Raw genomic sequence first — 22,771 nt, 5'->3', positions numbered from 1 at the left:
TTCTATTGGCTTCAATGCATTGTTGAGGTCAACATTTTGGACATTAAAGATTCAATCCACTAAGCTAACCACACATGGTTCAAAATGCCCTGCTTTGTGCCACCATCTGGTGGGTCCAGTATGTCCACTTTCAGAGGTCATTGGTATTGTCTGTTGGCACTGTCCAACATGCTAGGGTTGGAATAAGAGCATCCAAATAAGCAATAGCAGGCCTTGGTATTTTGCTGGCCCACAACAGCATGTAAATGATCTGCAAAATTCCTCCACTGTTTTGGCCAGTTTTAGAGTGCAAAAGGCCCACTTGCAGTATCCTTGGTACGAAGTGTCTGTAGTCTCAATCACAATAGGAGGCACATGGCAGACTGTGCGGAGATTGACTTCTTCCACAGGTGTACATCCTGGATGCAGCAGAGTTGATGGCATTTGTTGGTGTTACCACTATAGACATAGTTGCTTAAGATGTTGGCTTCTGAAAGGGCCATCCTTAGTGATTACGTGAGGTAACCACGAATGGCTGATGTCCTCTATAGCAACTGCCCAAAGACTTTTCCTAAACTAGGTTACCTGTTCAGAAGTGAGATTTTGACATCCAAGGTTACAAGAGTGAGAGCAACAGGACTGCAGTCATTCATGACTGTGACCCTATATGTCAAGAAGAGCAATATCGCTGCCTGTCCTGAAAGATTTTAAATGTGTGTGCTAGGCACTCTGCTTCCCTGTCACTTTGGGGCTGGAAGGGATTAGAACTCAAATGGTAGATCCCATTCTGGTTTAGAACAAGAGGAATAAGTATGACATAAGCTGGAGATGTTAGCAGAAATGTGTTCTCCTTTGGCAAGTGTTCTGATTGTGATTTCTACTATTTTGTTTGAGTACATGAGATGCTTTTATTACTACCAGCCATATGAAATTTAAGAATGAACTTTTAAAATTGGTATTAATTTTTTCACACAGATGGGAGGGGGGTTGGCTGTAGGACATAAGTAGTGTATGGCACTGAATGATTTTTAGCGCACTGTGGGCATGTGCATATTATTTCTCTCTGTGTGTTGGTATAGGCCAATAAACATGGTGTGCAGCTGCATTCTGGATGCATGTCATTCCCAAATACTGTTTCAAAAATAATGAGAAGGATAGATTGCTACTCACCATAAAGATGATATGTTGAGTTGCAGACAGGCACACTGAAGAGACTGTTACACATAAAAAGCTTCTGGCCAAAGCCTTCATCAGAAAAGAGAAACACACACGCGTTCACACAAGCAGGCGCACCTAACTGCTGTCTGTGGCTGTTAATTTTTACAGTGAGAAGCAATCTATCCATTCCTTAATTGTTGATATTCCAACCTGGACTTTCCAAATACCATATCTTTAGAAATGTGAGGACCTGAACTTATAATGTGTAAGGAATGAAAAAGTAGATGTTGCTTGGAGCTTGTGATCAATGTGATGACCCCCTTGAGTTGCTGACAGTGTGTGGAACTGCATGAAGACTTCTTGAAACATTTAGTGTCCTCTCTGTCCAACCTATGTGAATGCACATCAGTACTTGTGTCGCAGTGAATTGGTGGTGATAATACGTATAATTATACACAAAATTATGTGGAACCTTGCACCTGCACTTTGCAGGACATTATTGTTGTAATGATTCTGTATTGGCATTCAATTTAGCAGCTCAGGAAGTGAAGAACAACATGATGTTAGTTCATTACAGACTGGAAGTGATGACAGTACGTCAGTTGAGTGACAAGTGGTTGCTAGTGGTACAAGATGAATCCATCTACTGTTTTCCAAACACTCCTCCAAGATTTATGTTCACAAGAAACTGTTGTGAAACCCATGCATAGACTTCATAGCTGCACAGAAGTGTGATCAATGTGATGACCCCCTTGAGTTGCTGACAGTGTGTGGAACTGCATGAAGACTTCTTGAAACATTTAGTGTCCTCTCTGTCCAACCTATGTGAATGCACATCAGTACTTGTGTCAGCTGTGAATTGGTGGTGATAATACGTCTGATTATACACAAAATTATGTGGAACCTTGCGCCTGCACTTTGCAGGACATTATTGTTGTAATGATTCTGTATTGACATTCAATTTAGCAGCTCAGGAAGGGAAGAACAACATTATGTTAGTTCATTACAGACTGGAAGTGATGACAATACGTCAGTCGCTAGTGGTAAAAGATGAATACATCTACTGTTTTCCAAACACTCCTCCAAGATTTATGTTCACAAGAAACTGTTGTGAAACCCATGCATAGACTTCATAGCTGCACAGAAGCTAAAAAGTGACTTATAGTTTCAGGATATTTTAATCAAAAGTCCATTGCACAAGTATACTTTGGGATTTTATCATTGGTGATCTTCAAAATTTTGTAACTCATTATTTTGAGCTGTAAAAGCTAGCTTTGTGTGTGTCTATGTAATGTCATTCATTATGGAATGTTTTTCATTAATAAAAGAGTAAATTACTTTTTGGAACATAATTAAAAAAAAACATTAAGTTGTTAAATAGCACTTCATACCGTACAAGTAGGTGTAAAATGTTTATCCTCATGAACAATCTATTGTGGAGAAATGCCTCAGGCCACACACACCGATTTTAAAAGTGGCTCAATAAGTTGCTCAGTGCCATCAGTATTATGCACGACAATGTGGCACAGATTCCATACTGAGTAGCATCCACTGCTAGAACAAGAGTTTGCCCAGAATGTATGTGCTAAACATTAACTTATTTGAGGAGAACATTAATGAGGAAGACTTTCGTGAAAAAATACATTCAGGATACACGTAATATTGGTATCCCTGAGAATGAATATTGCACAGTAGTTCATTATGCCTAGATAAGCTTGTAACTCAGTAATGTTAATTACCATACTTCTTAAAGCCAACATAATATCAATTTGACAAGGAATGAAGATCCATCTCAAATGGACCTTGAGTTTGAGACAGTGCAACAATAAAACACGTATCTGTGTTATAGCTTGTAGCAGGTGCTGCAAGATCTGTGATTAAATGGACTTAATTGCTTCTCATAATACATAACGTGGCAAGTTGTTGTATTCAGGGATTACCACTAAGAATAGTTTACAGTCATCTGAGATTGCGGTGAGGCGTGATGTATTGGCCATCTTTTTGTTAGTTTTGTGTTGGTACCTGCTGTGCAGTTTGATGCACTGTCATCATGGCATAGGTGAGAAGCTCCAATGAAGATGTCGATGTTCAGTGCTGAAATGACGAGTGAACTTTGGCCTTAGCGTACAGTCCACTGCTCATGTCACTTCAAAGACTTGGTTAATCATAAGTACAATCGGTGAATGGGTGTGAGAGATATTTCAAGCCTTCATGTCGAACCACCTCACATTGAGCATGCCAGAGTACTACATCACCAATGAGATAAACTGTATAATAATGGTGATTATACTGCCAAGTGTAAGGGCACTCCAACTGCAATGATTGGCCACACGGTAACAAGAAAACTGATAAAGTTGCTTTTGTCTTGTTCAAATTTATTGGTGTGCAACTTTGTGGCTCTGCATACATTAATGAGAACTTAACAAATCTTGAAAGTTAGGAGGAGACTGTTGTAACAGGAACAAATAAGATTTATTTAGCATAGTACTTCTTGGAGCAATATATAAGGTACAGTGAAGTGCGGGTTGTGAGTAGCACTGGAAACATGGACTGGATGACTGTAATACAGTTTACAGAATAGGCTGAGCACTCATTTGAGATTGCTTAAATAATACTGTTTTTTTGGCAGCTCACCAGAGTACACCAGTTGGCCTCCATAAGCAGGCCTGTGAACTATATGGGCACGCTATCTACGAAATTGTGCACATCATGAGTGAAGTTGCATCACTCCCCCCTTCCATGGGGTTGGAAAACCACATATGTACATAAAAACACTAGGCACCACAAAATATACGGTATAGAAAAAATACTAGGCACACAAAAAAATTTATGGCACGTGAATCGTGGAAAAGACCAGTGACAGCACTGACATCCATTTCGTCGTCCGACAATGGCTGCTGCTACTGTGGATAGTGTCTCATAGCGACGTCCTTGCTGAGATGATCAGCAATTGGCGCCAGAGGTGCCAGCGGCGGTGATGGTCACACAGGACCCGGCAGTGATGGTCACACAGGACCCAGTGATGGAGGTAGCGGCATCAGGTGCAGCGGGGATTGCACCGGCGACAGTAATCGAGGAGTTGGGTGACAGCAGTTGAGGAGTGAGGTTGGAGGTAGGAACACTAGACCGCGATCTGCCAGGCAGCAACACCCGCTGTGGTGTAAACAGTGACACAGGAGCAGGCATTGGCAGCAGTGGGGGAGATGGTGGCCCCTCTGCAACAGATCCTACAGTGCACAGCCACAGCTGGTCGAAGTGATGGGTTGTCTCCACATCAGGAGTGTGGATGATGCACAGGCACCAGCCCCGGTGAGACTTGATGATGGCAGGAACCAAGTTTGGCCAGTGATCAGAACCAGTGCGGAACCGGCGTCTCCAGTGGATGCAGTCTGATGCAACAGGTGAAGGAGGGTGCAAGCTTATTCATGGTAATATACGCCTGATAACTGGTAGCACAATCTAGCCCAGGGGAAAGAGAGATGAAAATTCAGAGCAGAGGGACTCCAGTTGCTGGTACGGAAATTGATCTGACGCTAAATTTACCTTATCAGCAATATAAAACCGAAAGCATTAAACACATCTGACCCAACATGTCTGCGGTATAGGATTGATCCACCACATTAATGTAAGAGGGTAAACAACAGATTTCTGAGAGACAAGAGCAGAGAAATTACTTAGGATCGGAATCTGCTATTTATTATAGCCAACCAAATTCTATGAAACCTGTGTGAGGGGACAGGAGCCCAAGTCCACATACATTTGTGCGTTAACTAAAGTCACTGCAGCTCCTGAGTCCTTTTGCATTTTTAATGGTTTATTAAATACGCGCAAGTCAATAAACAATTTGTTCGCACAGACAGTTATTGGAGAGAGACAGTTTATGGGCATCAGTACTACTGTGGCCACCACTTTGGAGGAGGAGCTGCACACTGCAGTGGTGTGGCCTTTCTTTTGACTCTAGTTGCAGACGACTCAACACTTAGGGCATGCAGCAAGCTCTAGTTGGATGAAGCAGTATGAGCAAGAGGGAAGGGGGCAGGCAATGTTGTGATGCGGCCTGTTACTGCTGTGTCCGTAACGAATGCTACCCCATGTGATGCTGAATGGAAGGTTGTACTGTTGCAACAGCTTCATCATCATCCTGAACACTTGCAGTGTATTTAACAGGGGTTGACTGAGCAACTTCTGATACCTCCCCCCCCCCCCCCCCCCCCCCCCAAGCAGAAATCTGATTGCCTGTGGTCCATGTCACTTCAAAGGACTGTGCTATATTGAGCATACCGTATTTACTCGAATCTAAGCCTCACCTGAAAAATGAGACTCGAAATCAAGGGGAAAAAAAATTTCCCGAATCTAAGCCGCACCTGAAATTAGAGACTCAAAATTCAAGAGGAGAGAAAAGTTTTAGGCTGCATCTCGAAATCGAAACAAAGTTGGTCCATTGTAATATGAGACACAATTTAGGTCGAATGAATGACGATACAGCTACAGTAGTTTGGTTCGAGTTGTAAGCTTAGCAGTTGAGCTTTACCAGGTAGCCATTGCTATGCCTCAGGCGCTCCGTCTGTATTTATACGGGTACCCTTCCTTTTTCACGTGCTTCATCTGGTTTGAAATTTTTCTTTGATCTGATAAGCGCCATTTTCTTTGTTATAGGTGTTTACGTCACTCTAAGCTGAAAATGCATTACTGTACTGTGTCATGCATTGTTTGTCGCATTCTGATAGTGCGTGTTTACAGCCTGTAGCCGCTCGCGGCATGGCTTGCTTTTGTGCACGCTACCGCCACTTACAAAAAAAAAAGAGGAATCGTCTCATTAACGAAACAATGGCAAGAGACTGCTATTTGTTGTTACTTACACTGCTGCTTTCTTTGATAATGATCAACAACAACCAAATAATAGACTACCTATGATAGAAGATGTTCTGAACGAGAGTTTAGCGAAAATTATTCTCCGTTTGAAAATCTTTGCAGGTGCATTCTGCACAGAAATTAGTCATCTTAGATTTGAAAATCTAGTCAATTGCTGTGCTTTATTTCTGACTGTATCACTATTTGGCAGAAGAATAATACGAATATAAACATGACATGATATGTATATTCTTCTGCGTTTGCTGTTGTCTCACTCTAGTTTCATAGTTTATTCGGCAGACAAGATTTAAATGAGATAGGAGCAACCACGAAACAACACATGGCAAAATGTTTATATTCGTATTATTCTTATGGTGAAGAGAATACTGCATGTGATTCACAATTCATAAAAGTTCCTATTAGCAACCATCTCTTCTCACAGGTAGGAAAAAATTCAGAACGTAGAGTTGGCCATATTGACAAGTAGAGTTGGCCATATTGACAAGTAGAGTTGGCCATATTGACAAGTAGAGTTGGCCATATTGACAAGTAGAGTTGGCCATATTGACAAACATCCCAAACAGTCTTGCCAGTCGGATTTTCGTAGTACATTGAAATGCGGCTACATTAGAAGATGAACAGTACGGAATTTTATTTACTTCGTTGGATAATGTATGAAAATGCAGTGGTCGAAACTCGGGCCAGAGAAAAAAAACTCTTCTTCCACTTTTTTTTTTTAAGGATTTGGTGCCAGTATTTATCTTTGTGCCTACAAAGCATGCCTGTGTAGCACTACATATATTCAACGGCAGAAGTTAGTTGTGGCGGCACCCACCAACATTTTTCAGAACTTCCGCTTGCTTTGCAATCGATTCTAAGCCGCAGGCGGTTTTTTAGATTACAAAAACCGGAAAAGAAGAGCGGCTTCGATTCGATTAAATACGGTATCCGCACATCCGTAAGCATCAGGTTCTCACATTAAAGTGCCTGTTCACGGACTTCCCTATCCGGGACCAGACGAATATCATTGCCACGCACCTTGTGATCAGTGTTCGATTTGTGATGGGTACTGCTGACAAATTTACAATGATGGTTCAACCTGTGTAATTGTGCAGCCCAGTCTTAAGATTGATTTGGCTGTTTTTGACGATGGTAAAATTCTACACGCATCGCAATGACATGCGTTCTGTCGCAGTAATGGACATTTCATCAAATGATTAACTGGTCAGTACTTGCAAAGGCACTGTTGAATCCCACCTAGTTGTCAAAGATGTGTGTCTAGGAAACCTGCTTCTCGGATCACTAGACAACAATTCAAGCAATGAGTTTTATTATGACAAATTCCATTACATTACTTAACTTTGTGTTAATCAGATGTGTCAGTGTATACAATTCATAAGTCGCTGGTTTTGAAGTGCCTAATTTGATGCTGCTGTAGAACTGGGCCGCGACCAGTCGGTGTGGCGCTAATGTCCTCTTCACATATATGTCGCTGCCATCGCGTTTTCGTCCTGGAGAAGGGTCAGTCGACGTGCAATTGGCAGACATCTTCACATCCCTCTCTGATGCCTCATTTCTGACTGGCGTGCCGGCGGTTGAATTTATGCTGTAACAGGCACAAGTTGGCACAACATGTGATAAATGCGTGACAAAAGGCAGGAAAGAGAGCCCTACTCAGGTTTGCATTGACTATGCGAAAAACGGGGAAATGTTGGTGTAACTGTGTCTCGTAGGAATCCTAATATTCAGTTGATTCATCATATGCTGGAAGGGGTGACGGTTGCACTGATGAGAGAGTAAACTGCTGCGAACGCGCAGATGCCACATGATTGAGAGCAGTGGTAAGAGCCTGCTGCTGTTCCTTGATAACTTGCTGCTGGGCCTTGATATGTTGGAGTATTTCTTCCATTGAGATGTTTGTCGAGTGACTTAGCACTGACACTAACATGGGAGGAAACATAATTCTGACTCGTTGCCATGTTTGCTATAGCAAGAACGGACATGATTTATGGAACATAGTACTTTATGGAACAACACGTGAGATACAATGAAGTACAGGTTGTGCATAGCACTGGACAACAGTAATACGGGTTACAGAATAGGTCAAACACTCATTTGAGATTGCTTAAATAATACTCTTCCTTTGATGGCTCACCAAATCGTGCCAGGAGGGTGACCCGGGTGGCCTTTATTAGCGGGCCTTGAGAACTGTAGGGACACATGCTCTTAAATTGCACACATCATGAGTGAAGGTACACAGGGACATAAATGGTGGTCAGCGCTTGCCTTCAAGAGGCAAATTCCATTACTGCTAACACACACACACACACACACCACACACACACACACACACACACACACACACACACACAAAGTACAAAAAAATGACCATAGATTTTGGAACTGTTAGTTCCTTGCTGGGGAATGAAACAGGGGTAGTTTGAAGATAGTTGGAAATGAGGGGTACACATTCAGAGTCATTAGTTCAGTATTTCTACAGTAGTCACAGCTTCATCTTCTTATACCATGTTAGCAGTCAGTTTTCAGTCTTTAAATAATGGCAAAAGTTGTGTGGCTGTGTACAGAAATATGTCTCATGTTGGTTCTTAGTTTCTTGTTGTAGCTGACGTACTTCCTGGAAGTTTCCTTATAAAATTTTTCTTTGTTTCAGTGAGAAGGATACACGGCAGCCTGAAGTTGGCTCTGATATAACTATAGAAAGGTATGTTGCATAATTATGCTTAAGATATTCTGTATTTGAAAATTATTTTATTGTGGCCAAACAACAGCCAATTTTATTGTAGCAGTGACATGTAACTAAGTGTTGTTTTTGAAGAGTTAAGTGTGCAAATGTGTGTAACAGGGGCATCTGATTTGTTAGCATTCATTTACATAGTATATTTTGACTGATACATAGACTATACTTCAAGTTTTACTTGGAAGTGTATGTAAATTGTAAATAGGCAAGACACTAGAAAGCGTGCATCATGGTTGTGACCACAATGGATTCTGCAGTTACACCTACCTGTGAAGTGGACACCGGACAAAGTGTAAACAGCGTACAGATTTCCTCAGCTGATTTGCTGTGTATCTAAGATCCTCAGCCAATACCTAGACTGCTCGAACAGTCCACAGGTGTACTGCAGTCCGTAGTGTCCAACGGGCACAATATTTCGGTGAGCAGACATGTCGCCATCATTAGGTGCACTGACAAACTGAGCTCCTGAGGACGGGCGGCCATCCTAAATCCCCTTCCCCCGCGAGGCATTCTCTCTGTGGTCCAACACGCGGCCGCGCATCAGTGATCGCTGAGAGGCTGGCGTCGGTGTCTGTGGTGGTGTCGGTGTAACTGCCTCGTCCACCCTGGTCGCTCGTTAATTTTCTTTGCTGAGCCTCTTTTTAATTAGACTCGGTGCTGGTTCCCATGCCTTGCTGAGGTTATAGCCGCAATCTCTGTTGATGAGTCCGTCCCTGGTACGAATTTCGATAGTCTCTCTAATGACGCTGTCCCATTATTTAGATGTCTGTGCTAAGACCCTAGTATGTTGGTAGTCCATTTCGTGATTTTCGGATAAACAGTGCTCTGCGACTGCCGACTTGTTGGGGTACATAAGTCGAGTGTGCCTCTGATGTTATTGGCAACGGTCTTCGATGGTGCGCACTGTCTGTCCAATGTAAGTCTTCCCACACTCACAGGGAATCTGGTATATGCCGGCCTTCCGCAAACAGAGATCGTCTTTGACACTTTCCAATAATGCTAGTGTTTTATTGGGCAGGCAAAAGACAGTTCCTTCTCTGTGTTTCCTCATATTCGTCCTATTTTCCCCGATAGTGCGCCAGTATACGGTATATAGGCGTTGGCTATCTCTTCCTCTGTGACTTTGTCCATCTCCACATGCTGTTCTGTGGAGGTGGGGCGGAGAGCGCGTCTGATCTGCCATTTGGAGTACCCGTTTTTCTGAAATACAGTTTTGAGATGTTCCAGCTCATGGGGTAGACTCTCTGCATCAGAGATGGTGCGCGCCCTGTGCACCAGTGTTTTTAGTACCCCATTCCTCTGCGAAGGGTGGTGGCAGCTATTTGCATGCAAATACAGGTCGGTGTGTTTCTTCCTGTATACCCCATGGTCCAGGGTGCCATCTGCTCTTCTTTTCACCATGACGTCCAGGAATGGCGAACTTCGTTCTGCTTCGGTCTCCATAGTGAATTTAATGTTTGGATGTATGGAGTTCAGGTGTGTAAGGAAGTCTAGGAGCTTGTCCCTTCCATGGGGCCATATCACGAACGTGTCATCAACATTACGTAGCAAACAAGTAAGTTTCCATTTGGATGACGCAAAGCTTCATCCTCAAAATTGTCCCATGGAAGGGACAAGCTCCTAGCGACCAGTGCGGACGAGGCAGTTACACCGACGACACCACAGATGCCAACGCCAGCCTCTCAGCGACCACCGACGCGCGACCGCGGACCGCGGCGAGAACGCCTCGCGGGGGGAGGGGATTTAGGACGGCCGCCCGCCCTCAGGAGCTCAGTTTGTCAGCGCACATGACGATGGCAACATGTCTGATCACCGAAATATTGTGCCCGTTGGACACTATGGACCAGCTGTACACCCATGGACTGTTCGAGCAAGAAATATGCACAATACATAGACTGTTTGTGAAGCTTCTCCATTAGGTGAAAATGCTACTTTACTCTCATTTGGGAGGAGTCCACCCAACCATGTTTGTTTTTTGTAGTTTGCTTAAATTGCTTGTGGGGGATGCTTCCTCCAAAATGAACAGGTGGCCAAAACCCCCAATTTTTCACCCTTCTTTTGCTAGCTGCAATAGTACATCTTGCTAACATGAGCAGGAAGCATTAATATAAATCATGCTCCCATGAAATCTGTGTAAGCAGTGGTACATCATGTCAGTAGCTTCTGTTTGCAGCCAATAAACTAAAGAAAAAAGAAATATTTTTGTCAATATTTTATGAGCTTGCTCCCATAATTTTAGCTGTCAGTCATAACATGACCTTCAAAGATTGTATGATCATGATAAACTGTGTGATTGAGATCCAGAGGCACACCATTTGTACTTTTTCCTTTCTCAGTTCCCTTTTTTATATTTTTCTCCTACAAAGACGCTGTTGAAATAGTTCTAAAGGCACAAGTTAAATGCTCTGGAAATTCTTGTCGCAGCTGTTGGTAAAGAGCAGCTGTTACAAAATTTGAATCTTCATCATTCATGATTTTATTTCAAACTTTATATAAAATGTGCTACCCAGTATAAGTGGAAGAATAAAATATTGATAACTGCATGCAGATGAAGGCTGCATACTTATGTAAAACCAACTTTTCACAGTCTCCAACATCTATAATGTATTTCTTTTGCCCCATATTGAGGAATATCGAAGTGTCACCAATATCAGATACAAGAAAGTGGTAGTAGATTTCATTTAAACAATATGAAAAGTTCTGTTTATACAAGCATGAAATTGAAAAATAAGACTTATTTTTATATTTAGCCATGAATTGTTAAATATTTTCATATTTTGCCATTTGAGTATTGTCATTAGACTGCATTAACTAGTGTTATGCTTTTGCAGGTGCAGTAATAGCCTTCAAAATCCAAGTGATGCTAAGAAGCATGCACATAGTTCAGAAGACAAGAAGCGTTCACATAGCCCTGACCGCCAAAAGCATTCCCATTCACCAAACACTCGTCGGCGAAAATCTCATAGTTCTGATAGAGACAAGAGTCATTCCCGTGGAAATGCAAAAAGGCGTTCAAGGTCACGATCTCGTGACCGTCGCAGGCGGGGAGAATCGTCAAGAAGTCCAGAGCGCCGGAAGCGATCTCCTTCCCACAGAAGCAGAGGTGACCGAAAACGATCATCACACAGTCCATCAGAACGCAGGAGGAGATCAAGATCAGCAGATCGTAAAAAGAGGTCCCACAGTCCATCTTCTAGGTCACATAGGGGTGGAGATCGTGAGAGAGATAGAGACCGAAGGTCACGTTCTCCAACACATCGTCGACCATATGAAAAAAAACCAAACAAGCTAACAAGTAAGCGCATTCTTACAGCTAGAACATAATGTATGTTCGCTAAAATTGGCCATGGTGATTCCTGAACCTTTGTGGGTGAATTCAATATTCAGTCATGTTTTGTGAAGCCCCAGTCAACAGTATTTTTCTATCTGATACTTTTGCATGGCTATGGCAGTAGGATATTTTTGTAACAAGAATTAATGCAACCATGTGCTATCCCAAAAAATCGTTGAACATTTGGTACTTTCGAGTTTTAAAACTAACAGCACTAAAGGGGAAACTGTTTCATTACTAAAACCTTGATACACCTAATTGATAGTGGTCAGTAATCCACGACAGTTAGAAATATGAAAGGGTGAGCCTGAAAGTGGCTGATTTTTGGCTTTAATAAAATAAAGAAGTAAATTTTATCAACTAAGAAGTCATTGCTTATGAAATTGAAGCTTACCTTTTCCTTACCAGTTCCACTGCACATATTCAGAAATCCTGTGTCATAGTTGGCTGTCGCCAATCCATTAAGTTAGTTTTTCCAAGTACTCTTCACATTGTTGTCACTTCCAAAACGGTTCCTGCCCAAGAGTTCTTTGAGCTTTGTGAAAAGGTGTATGACAAGATTTTGTTTTTGCGTCTTTATTGATATGCTCTGCTATACGTGACATGTGCCTAGGTTGATTTTTGTCGCTTTCCTCTGTCTGGGGGCAGCTCTTCTGCAAAACGTTGTATTCTTGGGGAGTTAAATTTTACCAGGAAAGATCACGGAATTTCAGGGATTTGCCTAAAGTCTCGGGGAATTTCACATTTTTTGCCTAGCATTGAAATTGGATTTCATAGAGTTTTAGATATCGCAAATTTGAAAACACTATTTCAGAGTATGTTAATTATATGAATATTATTAAAAATAAATTATCGATGTTTAAAAACTGTGGTTAAACTACTGACTATGGCTTGTATAGAGCTCAGCAGAGAGGAAAGAAAAATCATTATGTGGTACGGTGCCATCCCCCACCCCTCCCACCTTACATGCTCACCATTAATTTTTCAGGGCTTTTTTGACACCATCTTCCTCCTCACGCATGGACTTCTCAGGGAATTTTTTTTTCAAGTTTGAGAAGTTATTGTGTGTGTTATCATCTCCCCCCCCCCCCCCTCTCCCCCCTCCCCACAAACCACTTCTCCATGTCATTGCATGTCGTCATTATCATGTGATTAACAATCTTGCTGGTACCAGGGTCATGTTGCATTCCTGTTCCATGCACCTGCTGCCTTGCTCTCTCTTGCTCCTGGGGGACACAGCTTTATCATAGGCACCTTTAGTGCAACCTCAGGGCTGGGGCCTGACAGAATGTGTCCCACAACTTGGAAGGGAAGTAGGGCTGTGTTTTCCCAAGAAACTGCTCCAGCAGTAGGTAGGTATGGATATGGCGACCTGCATTTCCCAAGCTGGAGACTGGCCAGTGCCGCCAGACTCTTCTACCATACTCTGGGCATAGTTCAGGGGGTCATCTTTAGGCACGGCAGTGGACCGTTGTGTGTTTCAAAGAACAGGTGCCATGGCCTCACATTCTGGATCATGAGGAAGAAACACACCTCCGTTTTAAAAAGAACTCAACCTGAAGATGTGCTGTGTGCTGATGAGCTGAATGGCTGTTGAGGTAAAAAGTCTAGCAGTCAACCCCCGGGGCAAATGCCCCTTACCCCGTAATGTAAGGCTTGCTAAGCATGCAGGGCTCTGTCTGGATTGATAGTGGCTCATGGGATCCCTATGGAGAGACCTCAATTATCATCTACTCCTGACAGCATGGGTATACTATCAGTTAGTACCTACACCCATCCAACAAAGAAAGCTGAATTGGTCAGTCTGTCTAAGAAGATGTCTCAGAATTATAGTGCCATGGTAAGTCTACCATAACACTTCCATTACAATCAAGAGAGCAGAGACAACCTTTGGGAAGGTCTCTCATTTTTATGCTCGTAAGGCGTTGGAGGATATTGCTTGGTCAAAAAGTCAGGGCAGTGATTCTCCTCGAAAATCTGGAATTCTCAGGGAATTACATTTTACTTGGAAAAATCACAGAACTGCTAAGTCAAAGTATGTAAGCTTCCGTGATACAAGGCCTAAGGTGACTATCCTGTTTTGGCTGTTTTGTGGCGGTGTTCGTAGCGACAAGCAATTCGCTGTAGAAACGGCTTACGAAGTCACCGCCACACTTTTAATAGCGGGCCGACCGGTCCGCTGGAACAGTGAACAGAAATATGAAAACCCAAACACTCTGATTAAATAAAAGTCGGTACTTATCTTTATTAACGAAGATACAGAACATAGTAGTGAAGTCAAGTTCGAGTCGGAGCGGCTAGGTCAGCGTCGGCTGACGACAAACAACAACTCTGCTGCGATGAACACACAACTGACTAGCAAGTACACAATTCGGTCGCGAGTGTACAACTGAGCGGCGAATACAGAACTGTCCTAGCACTCGCGACTCCAGCGCTTAAGACACCAGAAGCCAGCGGTGACGCTCGCAGACTTGCGGCGATTTTCTGTCTCGCTGGCGCTGCTTATGCGGACGGCGTCCGGACTTTGATGCTGCCAACCTTTTGGCAGCGGGCTCGGGTGGCATTACTGGCTAGGATATAACACTCCTCCCCCCCAAATCGCCGCACCGTCGTTGAATAATGACGTGGCGAGCATCGACGGCGGGGGAGGGGTCTGGCCGCAGGCGGAGCAGAAGAGACCGGGGCGGAGACTGTTGTCGGTGGCAGTCCCCGGTCCGCACCCCAGCATTGGCTGCGCGGGGCCTCGGGAAACACCGACTGAAAACGGAGGTCAGGGTGCACGCCTGTGACCACGGGCGCAGCTTCTGGTACTGGACGCGACGAGGCGTCGGGACCCACGAAGAGAGGCAGCGTCTCCTGACGCTGCGTCGACGGCTGCTGAATGGGCGCCGGACAAGGCGCTGCGGGGTCAGACTCCTTGGGGGTGCCCAAGAAAAGCGGCTGCAGGACAGGCTGCACAGCCACCGCTTGGGAAGGCGGCCCCCGGCTGAGGGGTCGACGTCTATCAGCTCCGAAGGCGGTGGCGACTGAAGAGGTACCGCAGGCGCCGGAGCGACCACCGGGGGGCGCTCCCGGATGAAGCTGCGCGGGAGGCATCAATGGGACGGGCTGTCGGCGTGGTAGCGGTGACGGCTGCTGCTGCTGCCCTGGGGGCGGCAGCGAAGTCGGAAGGCGCGGCTGGAACCCTCCGCGGACCAAATCTGTGGACAAAGAACGAGCGGCAGAATCCGGGCGGCCAGCACGGCGCAACTGGTTCTGATGCCTCCTGTGCACCCCAGTAGCACCTTGAACAGTATAAAAACCACGACCCTGGACACTTATCACGGTACCACGTTCCCAACGACGGCGACCGTGATAAACTCTGAAAAAAACCGCGTCGTTGTGCTGAAAACGCGTGCGATGCTCAGAAGCGGCGGGTCGATCCAGGGGGTGCAACAACCGTAGTAGGGTGCGATGACGACGGCCGTGGAGAAGCTCTGCCGGCGAAGGGCCATCGCGTGGCGTGGTCCGGTACGACGACAGGAACGTGATGAGGGCCTGCTGACGAGAGTGCGTAGCACGAAGGCGGTCCATATGATCCTTGAATGTGCGTACAAAACGTTCCGCTGCACCATTCGATTGAGGGTGGAACGGCGGAGTAAGAACATGGCGAATGCCATTGGCAGAACAAAAACTTTCAAATTCAGCAGAGGTAAATTGTGGACCATTGTCAGACACTAAAACTTCTGGAGGACCCTCAATACAAAAAATTGAAGTCAACGCCTGTATAGTTTGCGCAGACGTTGTAGACTGCATGGGCACAACAAACGGAAAATTACTAAATGCATCTATCACGATGAGCCAACGAGAATTCCAATATGGACCAGCGAAATCAATATGTACTCGCTGCCAGGGACCGGCAGGGCGTGCCCACTCAAAATAGCGTTGAGGCGGAGCAGCTTGGTGTTCGGCACACGTCGAACAATCTGTAGACATCTGCGTAATCTGCTTATCAATGCCGATCCATGTACAATGACGGCGGGCAAGCTGCTTGGTGCGGACCACTCCCCAATGACCTTGATGCAACAAGTCGAGGACCTTGGATTCGAGCACTTGGTGAACCACTACACGAAGGTGGTCATTCTCGGTGCGTAACAGCAAAACTCCGTGCGAAACAGACAACAGATGACGTTGCGGATAATAGTGACGAACCACAGGATCCGATATGTCCTTTGCCTTGGACGGCCAACCACGTTGAACAAAACATAATAGTAAACTCAGATGAGGATCCGTAGCTGTATCACGTGCCACCTGACGATAATCAATCGGAAAATCCCGGAGGGATTGATGCTCATCGGCGTCAATCTGATGGCAAGAGTCGCCAGAGGAATCGAAGACATCATCCGCAGCAATCGGCAATCTAGAAAGCGCGTCAGCGTTTGCATGCTGAGCTGTAGGGCGATACAGTATCTCATACTGGTATTGTGATAACAAAAGAGCCCGACGTTGTAGTCTCTGAGCTGTCCGCTGAGGAACTGGTTTAGACGGATGAAACAGTGACGTCAGGGGCTTGTGATCTGTTACTAAATAGAATGGTCTACCATAGAGGTAGTGATGGAATTTTGTGACACCGAACACAATAGCCAACGCTTCCTTGTCCAATTGGCTATAATTACACTGAGCTTTGTTTAGCAATTTAGATGCGAACGCAACAGGACGTTCGGTGTTACCGACTCGGTGAGATAACACAGCACCGAGGCCGAAAGAAGAGGCATCACAAGCTAACACCAGAGGCTTGTTAGGGTCGTAATGGACCAGACAACGATCATTCAATAAAGCCTCTTTAAGCTGCTGAAAGGCTGATTGGCAATCAGCTGACCACACAAACGGAACATTCTTACGGCGGAGACGATGCAACGGTGCAGCAATCTGTGATGCATTAGGTATAAACCTAATATAATATGTCAATTTGCCGAGAACTGCTTGCAATTCATGCAGATTGCGAGGGGCGGGCAAATCACGAATAGCTGCTAAATGTGACTGGGAGGGATGAATGCCTTGAGCATTAATAACATGTCCCAGATACTCCATCTCCGTAAGGAAAAATGAACATTTATCGATGTTGCAACGTAGGCCTGCCTGAGACAACACTTTAAACAAACACTCCAAATTACGGAAATGTTCAGCAGGCATCCGACCGGACACAACAATATCGTCTAAATAGTTGCAACACGATGGCACATTAGCCAGAAGTTGTGACAAAAAACGCTGAAAAACAGCTGGAGCTGACGCACAACCAAAAGGCAAACGCAGAAAACGGAACAACCCCAACGACGTGTTTATGCCAAAATACTGTTGTGATTGCTCGTCGAGGGGCAATTGCAAATATGCTTCACGGAGATCAATTTTGGAAAAGAAACGAGCTTCCCCTAACTTATCCATCAGCTCGTCCAGTCTAGGCAAAGGAAAAGAATCAATGACAGTCTGAGGATTAACTGTCGACTTAAAATCAGCACACAAACGTAACTTCCCAGACGGTTTCTTTATAATAACTAAGGGAGAAGCCCACTGGCTCGCTGAAACGGGTTGAATAACACCGTTGTTTTGCCAACGACGAAGTTCATCTTCTACAGGTGCCCGGAGGGCGTGAGGCACTGGACGAGCACGACAAAATCGAGGCTGAGCATTATCTTTTAACGTAATATGAGCGGCAAAGTTCGCAGCACAACCTAGTTCGTCTTTAAATATGTCACTGTATCATTTACACAAATCGGTTATGCTGTCTTGAGGAACAACAACAGAAGTAATTTGCAACACATTGTCTTGGATAGACAGGCCAAACAAGTCAAAACAGTCTAATCCGAAAATGTTTACACTGTCTGTAGCGCGGAGCACTGTGAATGAAACTGTTTTTGTATTGCCACGGAATGTGGCCGGCACGCTACATACACCTAACACAGGGATTTGTTCTCCACTATAAGTAGCCAAAGAATGTTTTGCCGCTGAAAGTTTAGGGCGGCCGATAGCCGCATACGTAGCACTATTTATGAGAGTCACAGGCGCACCAATGTCTAATTGAAAATTGAAGGTCTTATCCTGGATGCGTAGCTTCACAAATAGTTTATTACACTGTCTCTGGATCGGTGCAGTGGCGGCGGAAGACACAAAATCAGTGCGTTTAGCGCGTGTTCGCTGCTTACGACAACTCGTGGGTTGGGCGGGTGGAACAACAACTCCCGCTTCACTTGCAGTCTGTACATTACGTTTTACAGCGTTTGAATTACGCTTGGGTCGCATAGCAGAGGGCTGAGTGGGTGGCTTATTGCGAACAAGTTTATTACCCACACGAACCGTGGAAGAGTCTTTAAACGCGACCTTCTGGGCGGGCTGGCTTTGAAGAACATGAATATCCATGGGCTGGGCAGCACTAGAATTGTTCTTGCGTTTACGCAAACAAACAGTCTGGATGTGTCCTTTCCTTTGACAAAAGTGACAAACCGCGTTTCTCAACGCGCAACGTTCACGAGGATGAGCAAGAACACACTTAGGGCAAGACTTAACTCTATCATTTTCCACACGCGGCTGACGAATGTGTTTAACATGACGCGGCCGGCTAGTGTTTACAGTCTGACTCTGCCGGTGGGGCCGCGGGCGTGACATAACTTGCTTAGCACAGGCAATTTGAGAAATACATGGCTGTTCTAACTCACACTCAGCATAGTCAAAAGTATCTTGGGCTTCAATGATGTTCATCACAGTCTCTAATGACGGGTCAGGCAACTTTAAGATAGCAGCACGAATACGAGAATCTGCAATGTTTTGAGTAATAGCGTCTCGTAACATGACATCACTGTAGGAAGCTCCACACACACAATTAAATCGGCACTGACGGGTGAGGCCCCGTAAATCTGTTAACCACTGTTTATTAGATTGATGTGGCAGTTTCTTTAATCTGAAGAACTTGAATCTGGCTGCTGCCACATGAACTCGTGACTCGAAATACTCAGCAAGCTTGTTAACAACAACGTCATAGTCTAAAGCTTCTGGCTTGGATTCCGGGAACAACTTACAAAGTAGTCGATAGATTTCCACGCCTGCAGTGGAAATTAAATAAAGCTGCCGCTCAGTACCTGTGATTTTGTAGACTGTCATGTGCGCCTGCAACTGCGCGAAATATTCTCGCCATTCTTCTCGTGATGCATCAAAAGCACGGAAAGGTGGTGCTGCCTGTGCTTGTTCCTTTTGTGTTGGAGGATTAGCCGCTTGTTTGGCGATTGCTTCCACCAGACTTTGTATTTGCTGACTCTGTAACAAGATCAACTGTTGTAAGTCGGCAGACATAGTGAACACAAATTAAACCAGCCTCCAAAATTTTATCGCTATAATTAGTATAACCAGAAACAAGTTGAACCAGCCCTGCACACGAGTTCGGCAGTCCTCGTCGCCAGTTTTGTGGCGGTGTTCGTAGCGACAAGCAATTCGCTGTAGAAACGGCTTACGAAGTCACCGCCACACTTTTAATAGCGGGCCGACCGGTCCGCTGGAACAGTGAACAGAAAGATGAAAACCCAAACACTCTGATTAAATAAAAGTCGGTACTTATCTTTATTAACGAAGATACAGAACATAGTAGTGAAGTCTAGTTCGAGTCGGAGCGGCTAGGCCAGCGTCGGCTGACGACAAACAACTACTCTGCTGCGATGAACACACAACTGACTAGCAAGTACACAATTCGGTCGCGAGTATACAACTGAGCGGCGAATACAGAACTGTCCTAGCGCTCGCGACTCCAGCGCTTAAGACACCAGAAGCCAGCGGTGGCGCGCGCAGACTTGCGGCGATTTTCTGTCTCGCTGGCGCTGCTTATGCGGACGGCGTCCGGACTTTGATGCTGCCAACCTTTTGGCAGCGGGCTCGGGTGGCATTACTGGCTAGGATATAACAGGCTGAATTTCATACCGCCTTTAACTTCTGTAAAGGTGTGGTTACCTGCTCTGATATAATGGAGATGGACCCTAAGCAGTTAAGTATAGAATGGAAAAAAATGGGTGTCATGGAAGTGCAGAACTATATGGGGAGAGTCAACGGCACATTGGAAAAAACTGTCACATTTATATCCATTTCAAGGTTAGACTATTTGTTGCCAACCCAAATCGATATTTCAAAAGTCAAAGATTTGGTCATATCACCATGGCATCAAGTGGGAGGGCTATATGTGGAAATTGTGGAGACTCAGCCCAGTGACTCCTGTACTCTTCCTCCAAAATGTATAAACGGCTCTGGAGATTACCCAGTATGGAGCAGGAAGAGTTCGATTTTGTAACAAGGAAAGGAAAATTCAGGGGTTGAAAGTTAAGAGAGACAAACCCTGTGGTGAATCTAAAAAAGGTTTAAAAGCTATGTAAACTTTGGTGTTTGCTACTTTTGCATCAGCCCTTAAGAAGCCAGTTGGCAAGTACGATGCCCCACATAAACCCAGACCACAGGATTCAAGTAAAAGTGCTTGCACTTGTCAGTGTATCTGTGGAGGAAAAGCTACACTTGAACCCCAAATTTTTTGGGACCCATCAATGAAAGACCTAGGCCGCATACCACTGCACACCATCAGGAGCCCACTAAGCCATCCTCTCTACTCATGCATGCAACTCCTCCCATAAGCAAGGATAAAGTCATTCGAAATCAAAGAAAGTGGCAGTGCCACCATTGGAGTGGGGAGCTCTCTCCCTTTCAGATAGTGATCATGTGTCGGAGGATACTGATATTCATATGGAAGAACCAGAGCTGGGCACTGTTTCGCATTCCCTCTGACCTCTCAGGTTAATCACCAGCACCAAGGGAGGAGGGCAGTTACAACTATCACTAATTAACGGCATCTGCAGGGGTTTCTGTATTGCACTGGAACTTGAGTGGATACAGATCACGTTTGGAAGAATTACAGCTCCTAGCCCAGGAGAGACTGTTCTGCATCTGCTGACAAACTCATTTTAAAGCCTCTGACACATCTGCATTAAGGGGCCACCACTCCTACAGGAAGGACAGTGCTACTGAAGACGGGGCTAAGGGTGGAGTATCTGTTTTTGATGATGATCAATGTCATTCCTCTCCTTACCACAGCTATACAAGCAGTTGCAGTAAAGTTCTGACACCAGTTAAATCACAGTTTTTTCTGGAAGTATGAAATAAGAAACATCTGCAGCCTCAAATTTTTGTGTTTTAATGAATACATGATGTATTTCAGACCCTGTGGGTCCATCCTTGGATGTAAGTTATCTTTAATACATGATTTATTGTTGGTCTAGAATAAGGTGAAACACATGTTCCTATCACGAAAAGGTTTCATGTTAGGTTATGAATTTCGTGAATGAAATGTGGAAAATATGCATGAAACAGTGGAATAAATGAATGCTGTAAACTTGCCACATAATCCAAGAAAAGTGTTTTTAACTTATCATACATTGGTTTCTCCATCCTGTCCATACATATCACTTCACTCAAGAGGGTCATTTGCACACACATTTCACAGGTGTGTACATGGTGTGACCAAAAATGAAATTATTTGTAGTGCCAGAGGTCTAATTATTAAATAATTGACATATGCAGGGAATAAATTTAGAGTAGATCTCTAAAATTACTGAAATAACTGTGGCTTGTGAAATCTGTCTGTTCATTTAACCTAGATTGTAGTTTTTTGATTTTATGGAGGTGTATCTCCAGTTCTAACAGATTTAGGATCTTCCATGGGCTTCAATATGTAATAGTACCAAGTTGTTTTGTACACTGTTGATGTTATGTTTCGTTTCGAAGAAATGCTGTGCAGTAACTGATTTTTCGAGGTGGTTGAGCCTGAAAGCATTTGTGTGTTCTTGAAACCAGGTTTTGATGTTTCAGCCTATTTTCCCTACATGGTAGGCAGGACAACTAGGGCATGATCCTTTGTACACTCCACCGCCGTTGAATTTTTTATGTATTCGATTTTATGTTATGGACGAGTGAGTATCCTAACTTCTTATTAGTCGAGATTGCAACTTAAGTTTTTGTCAGTGGTTGGTGATAAGATCCAAAAAATTTATGCTTTTGTTGTCCTCATGTTCTGTTGTGAATTTCATGTTATTGTGGAAAGAAATGAATAAGGCTAGTTGTTCTTCAATCTCCTCTTTCGTTCTGTCAAATAGCAGCAAGGTATCATCAACATATCTCCAGTAATATTTTATTTTGGAGTCTGTTGTTTTCTTTAAAGAACGTGCTTTCCATATGATTGAGAAACACAGGTTGATTCAAAAAGAGACATCCGATTTGGCACATCAAGTTTTTTCCTATCTTTTCATAGATGTTCAGTATGACCCCCTTGAGAAGCACGGCATATGTCAGTGCGGTATTCAAATTGTTCCCACACTGCAGCAAGCATGTCTTGAGTTACAGCTTCTGCAGCTACTGTTACGCCATGTCTCAGTTCATTCTTTGTTGGTAATGGCGGCACATAAACAGAGTCTTTTACAAACCCTCATAAAAATTGACACACAGTCATGTCCAGTGACTTTGGAGGCCAGTAATGTAAGGCTGAATCATCTGTTCCAGTGTGAACGATCCATCATTCAATAACTCTTTGATTTAAAAATTCCTGCACTCCATATGCCAGTGTGGCAGTGCCCCATCCTGTTGGTAAATAAAGTCATTCGAATCAGTCTCCAACAGTGGGAAAAGAAAGTTCTCAAGCA

General features: G+C 44.3%; 1 protein-coding gene across 3 annotated transcripts in view; it reads left to right on the top strand.

Annotated features, from left to right (window-relative positions):
- The window catches only part of LOC124544703 (arginine/serine-rich coiled-coil protein 2-like), a 73,385-nt gene that overhangs the window by 22,421 nt on the left and 28,193 nt on the right, over positions 1-22,771 (top strand). For all 3 annotated transcript variants that reach the window (XM_047123341.1, XM_047123342.1, XM_047123343.1), the window contains exons 5-6: positions 8,660-8,710; positions 11,578-12,041. In XM_047123341.1, the coding sequence (XP_046979297.1) occupies positions 8,660-8,710; positions 11,578-12,041 (515 nt within the window). The remainder of the gene's footprint in view (positions 1-8,659; positions 8,711-11,577; positions 12,042-22,771) is intronic.

Source organism: Schistocerca americana, chromosome 8 (assembly GCF_021461395.2).
Source record: "Schistocerca americana isolate TAMUIC-IGC-003095 chromosome 8, iqSchAmer2.1, whole genome shotgun sequence".
Taxonomy (NCBI): Eukaryota; Metazoa; Arthropoda; class Insecta; order Orthoptera; family Acrididae; genus Schistocerca; species Schistocerca americana.
The sequence above is the reverse complement of the archived record's forward strand: the minus strand, read 5'-3'. Positions and strand labels throughout refer to the sequence as shown.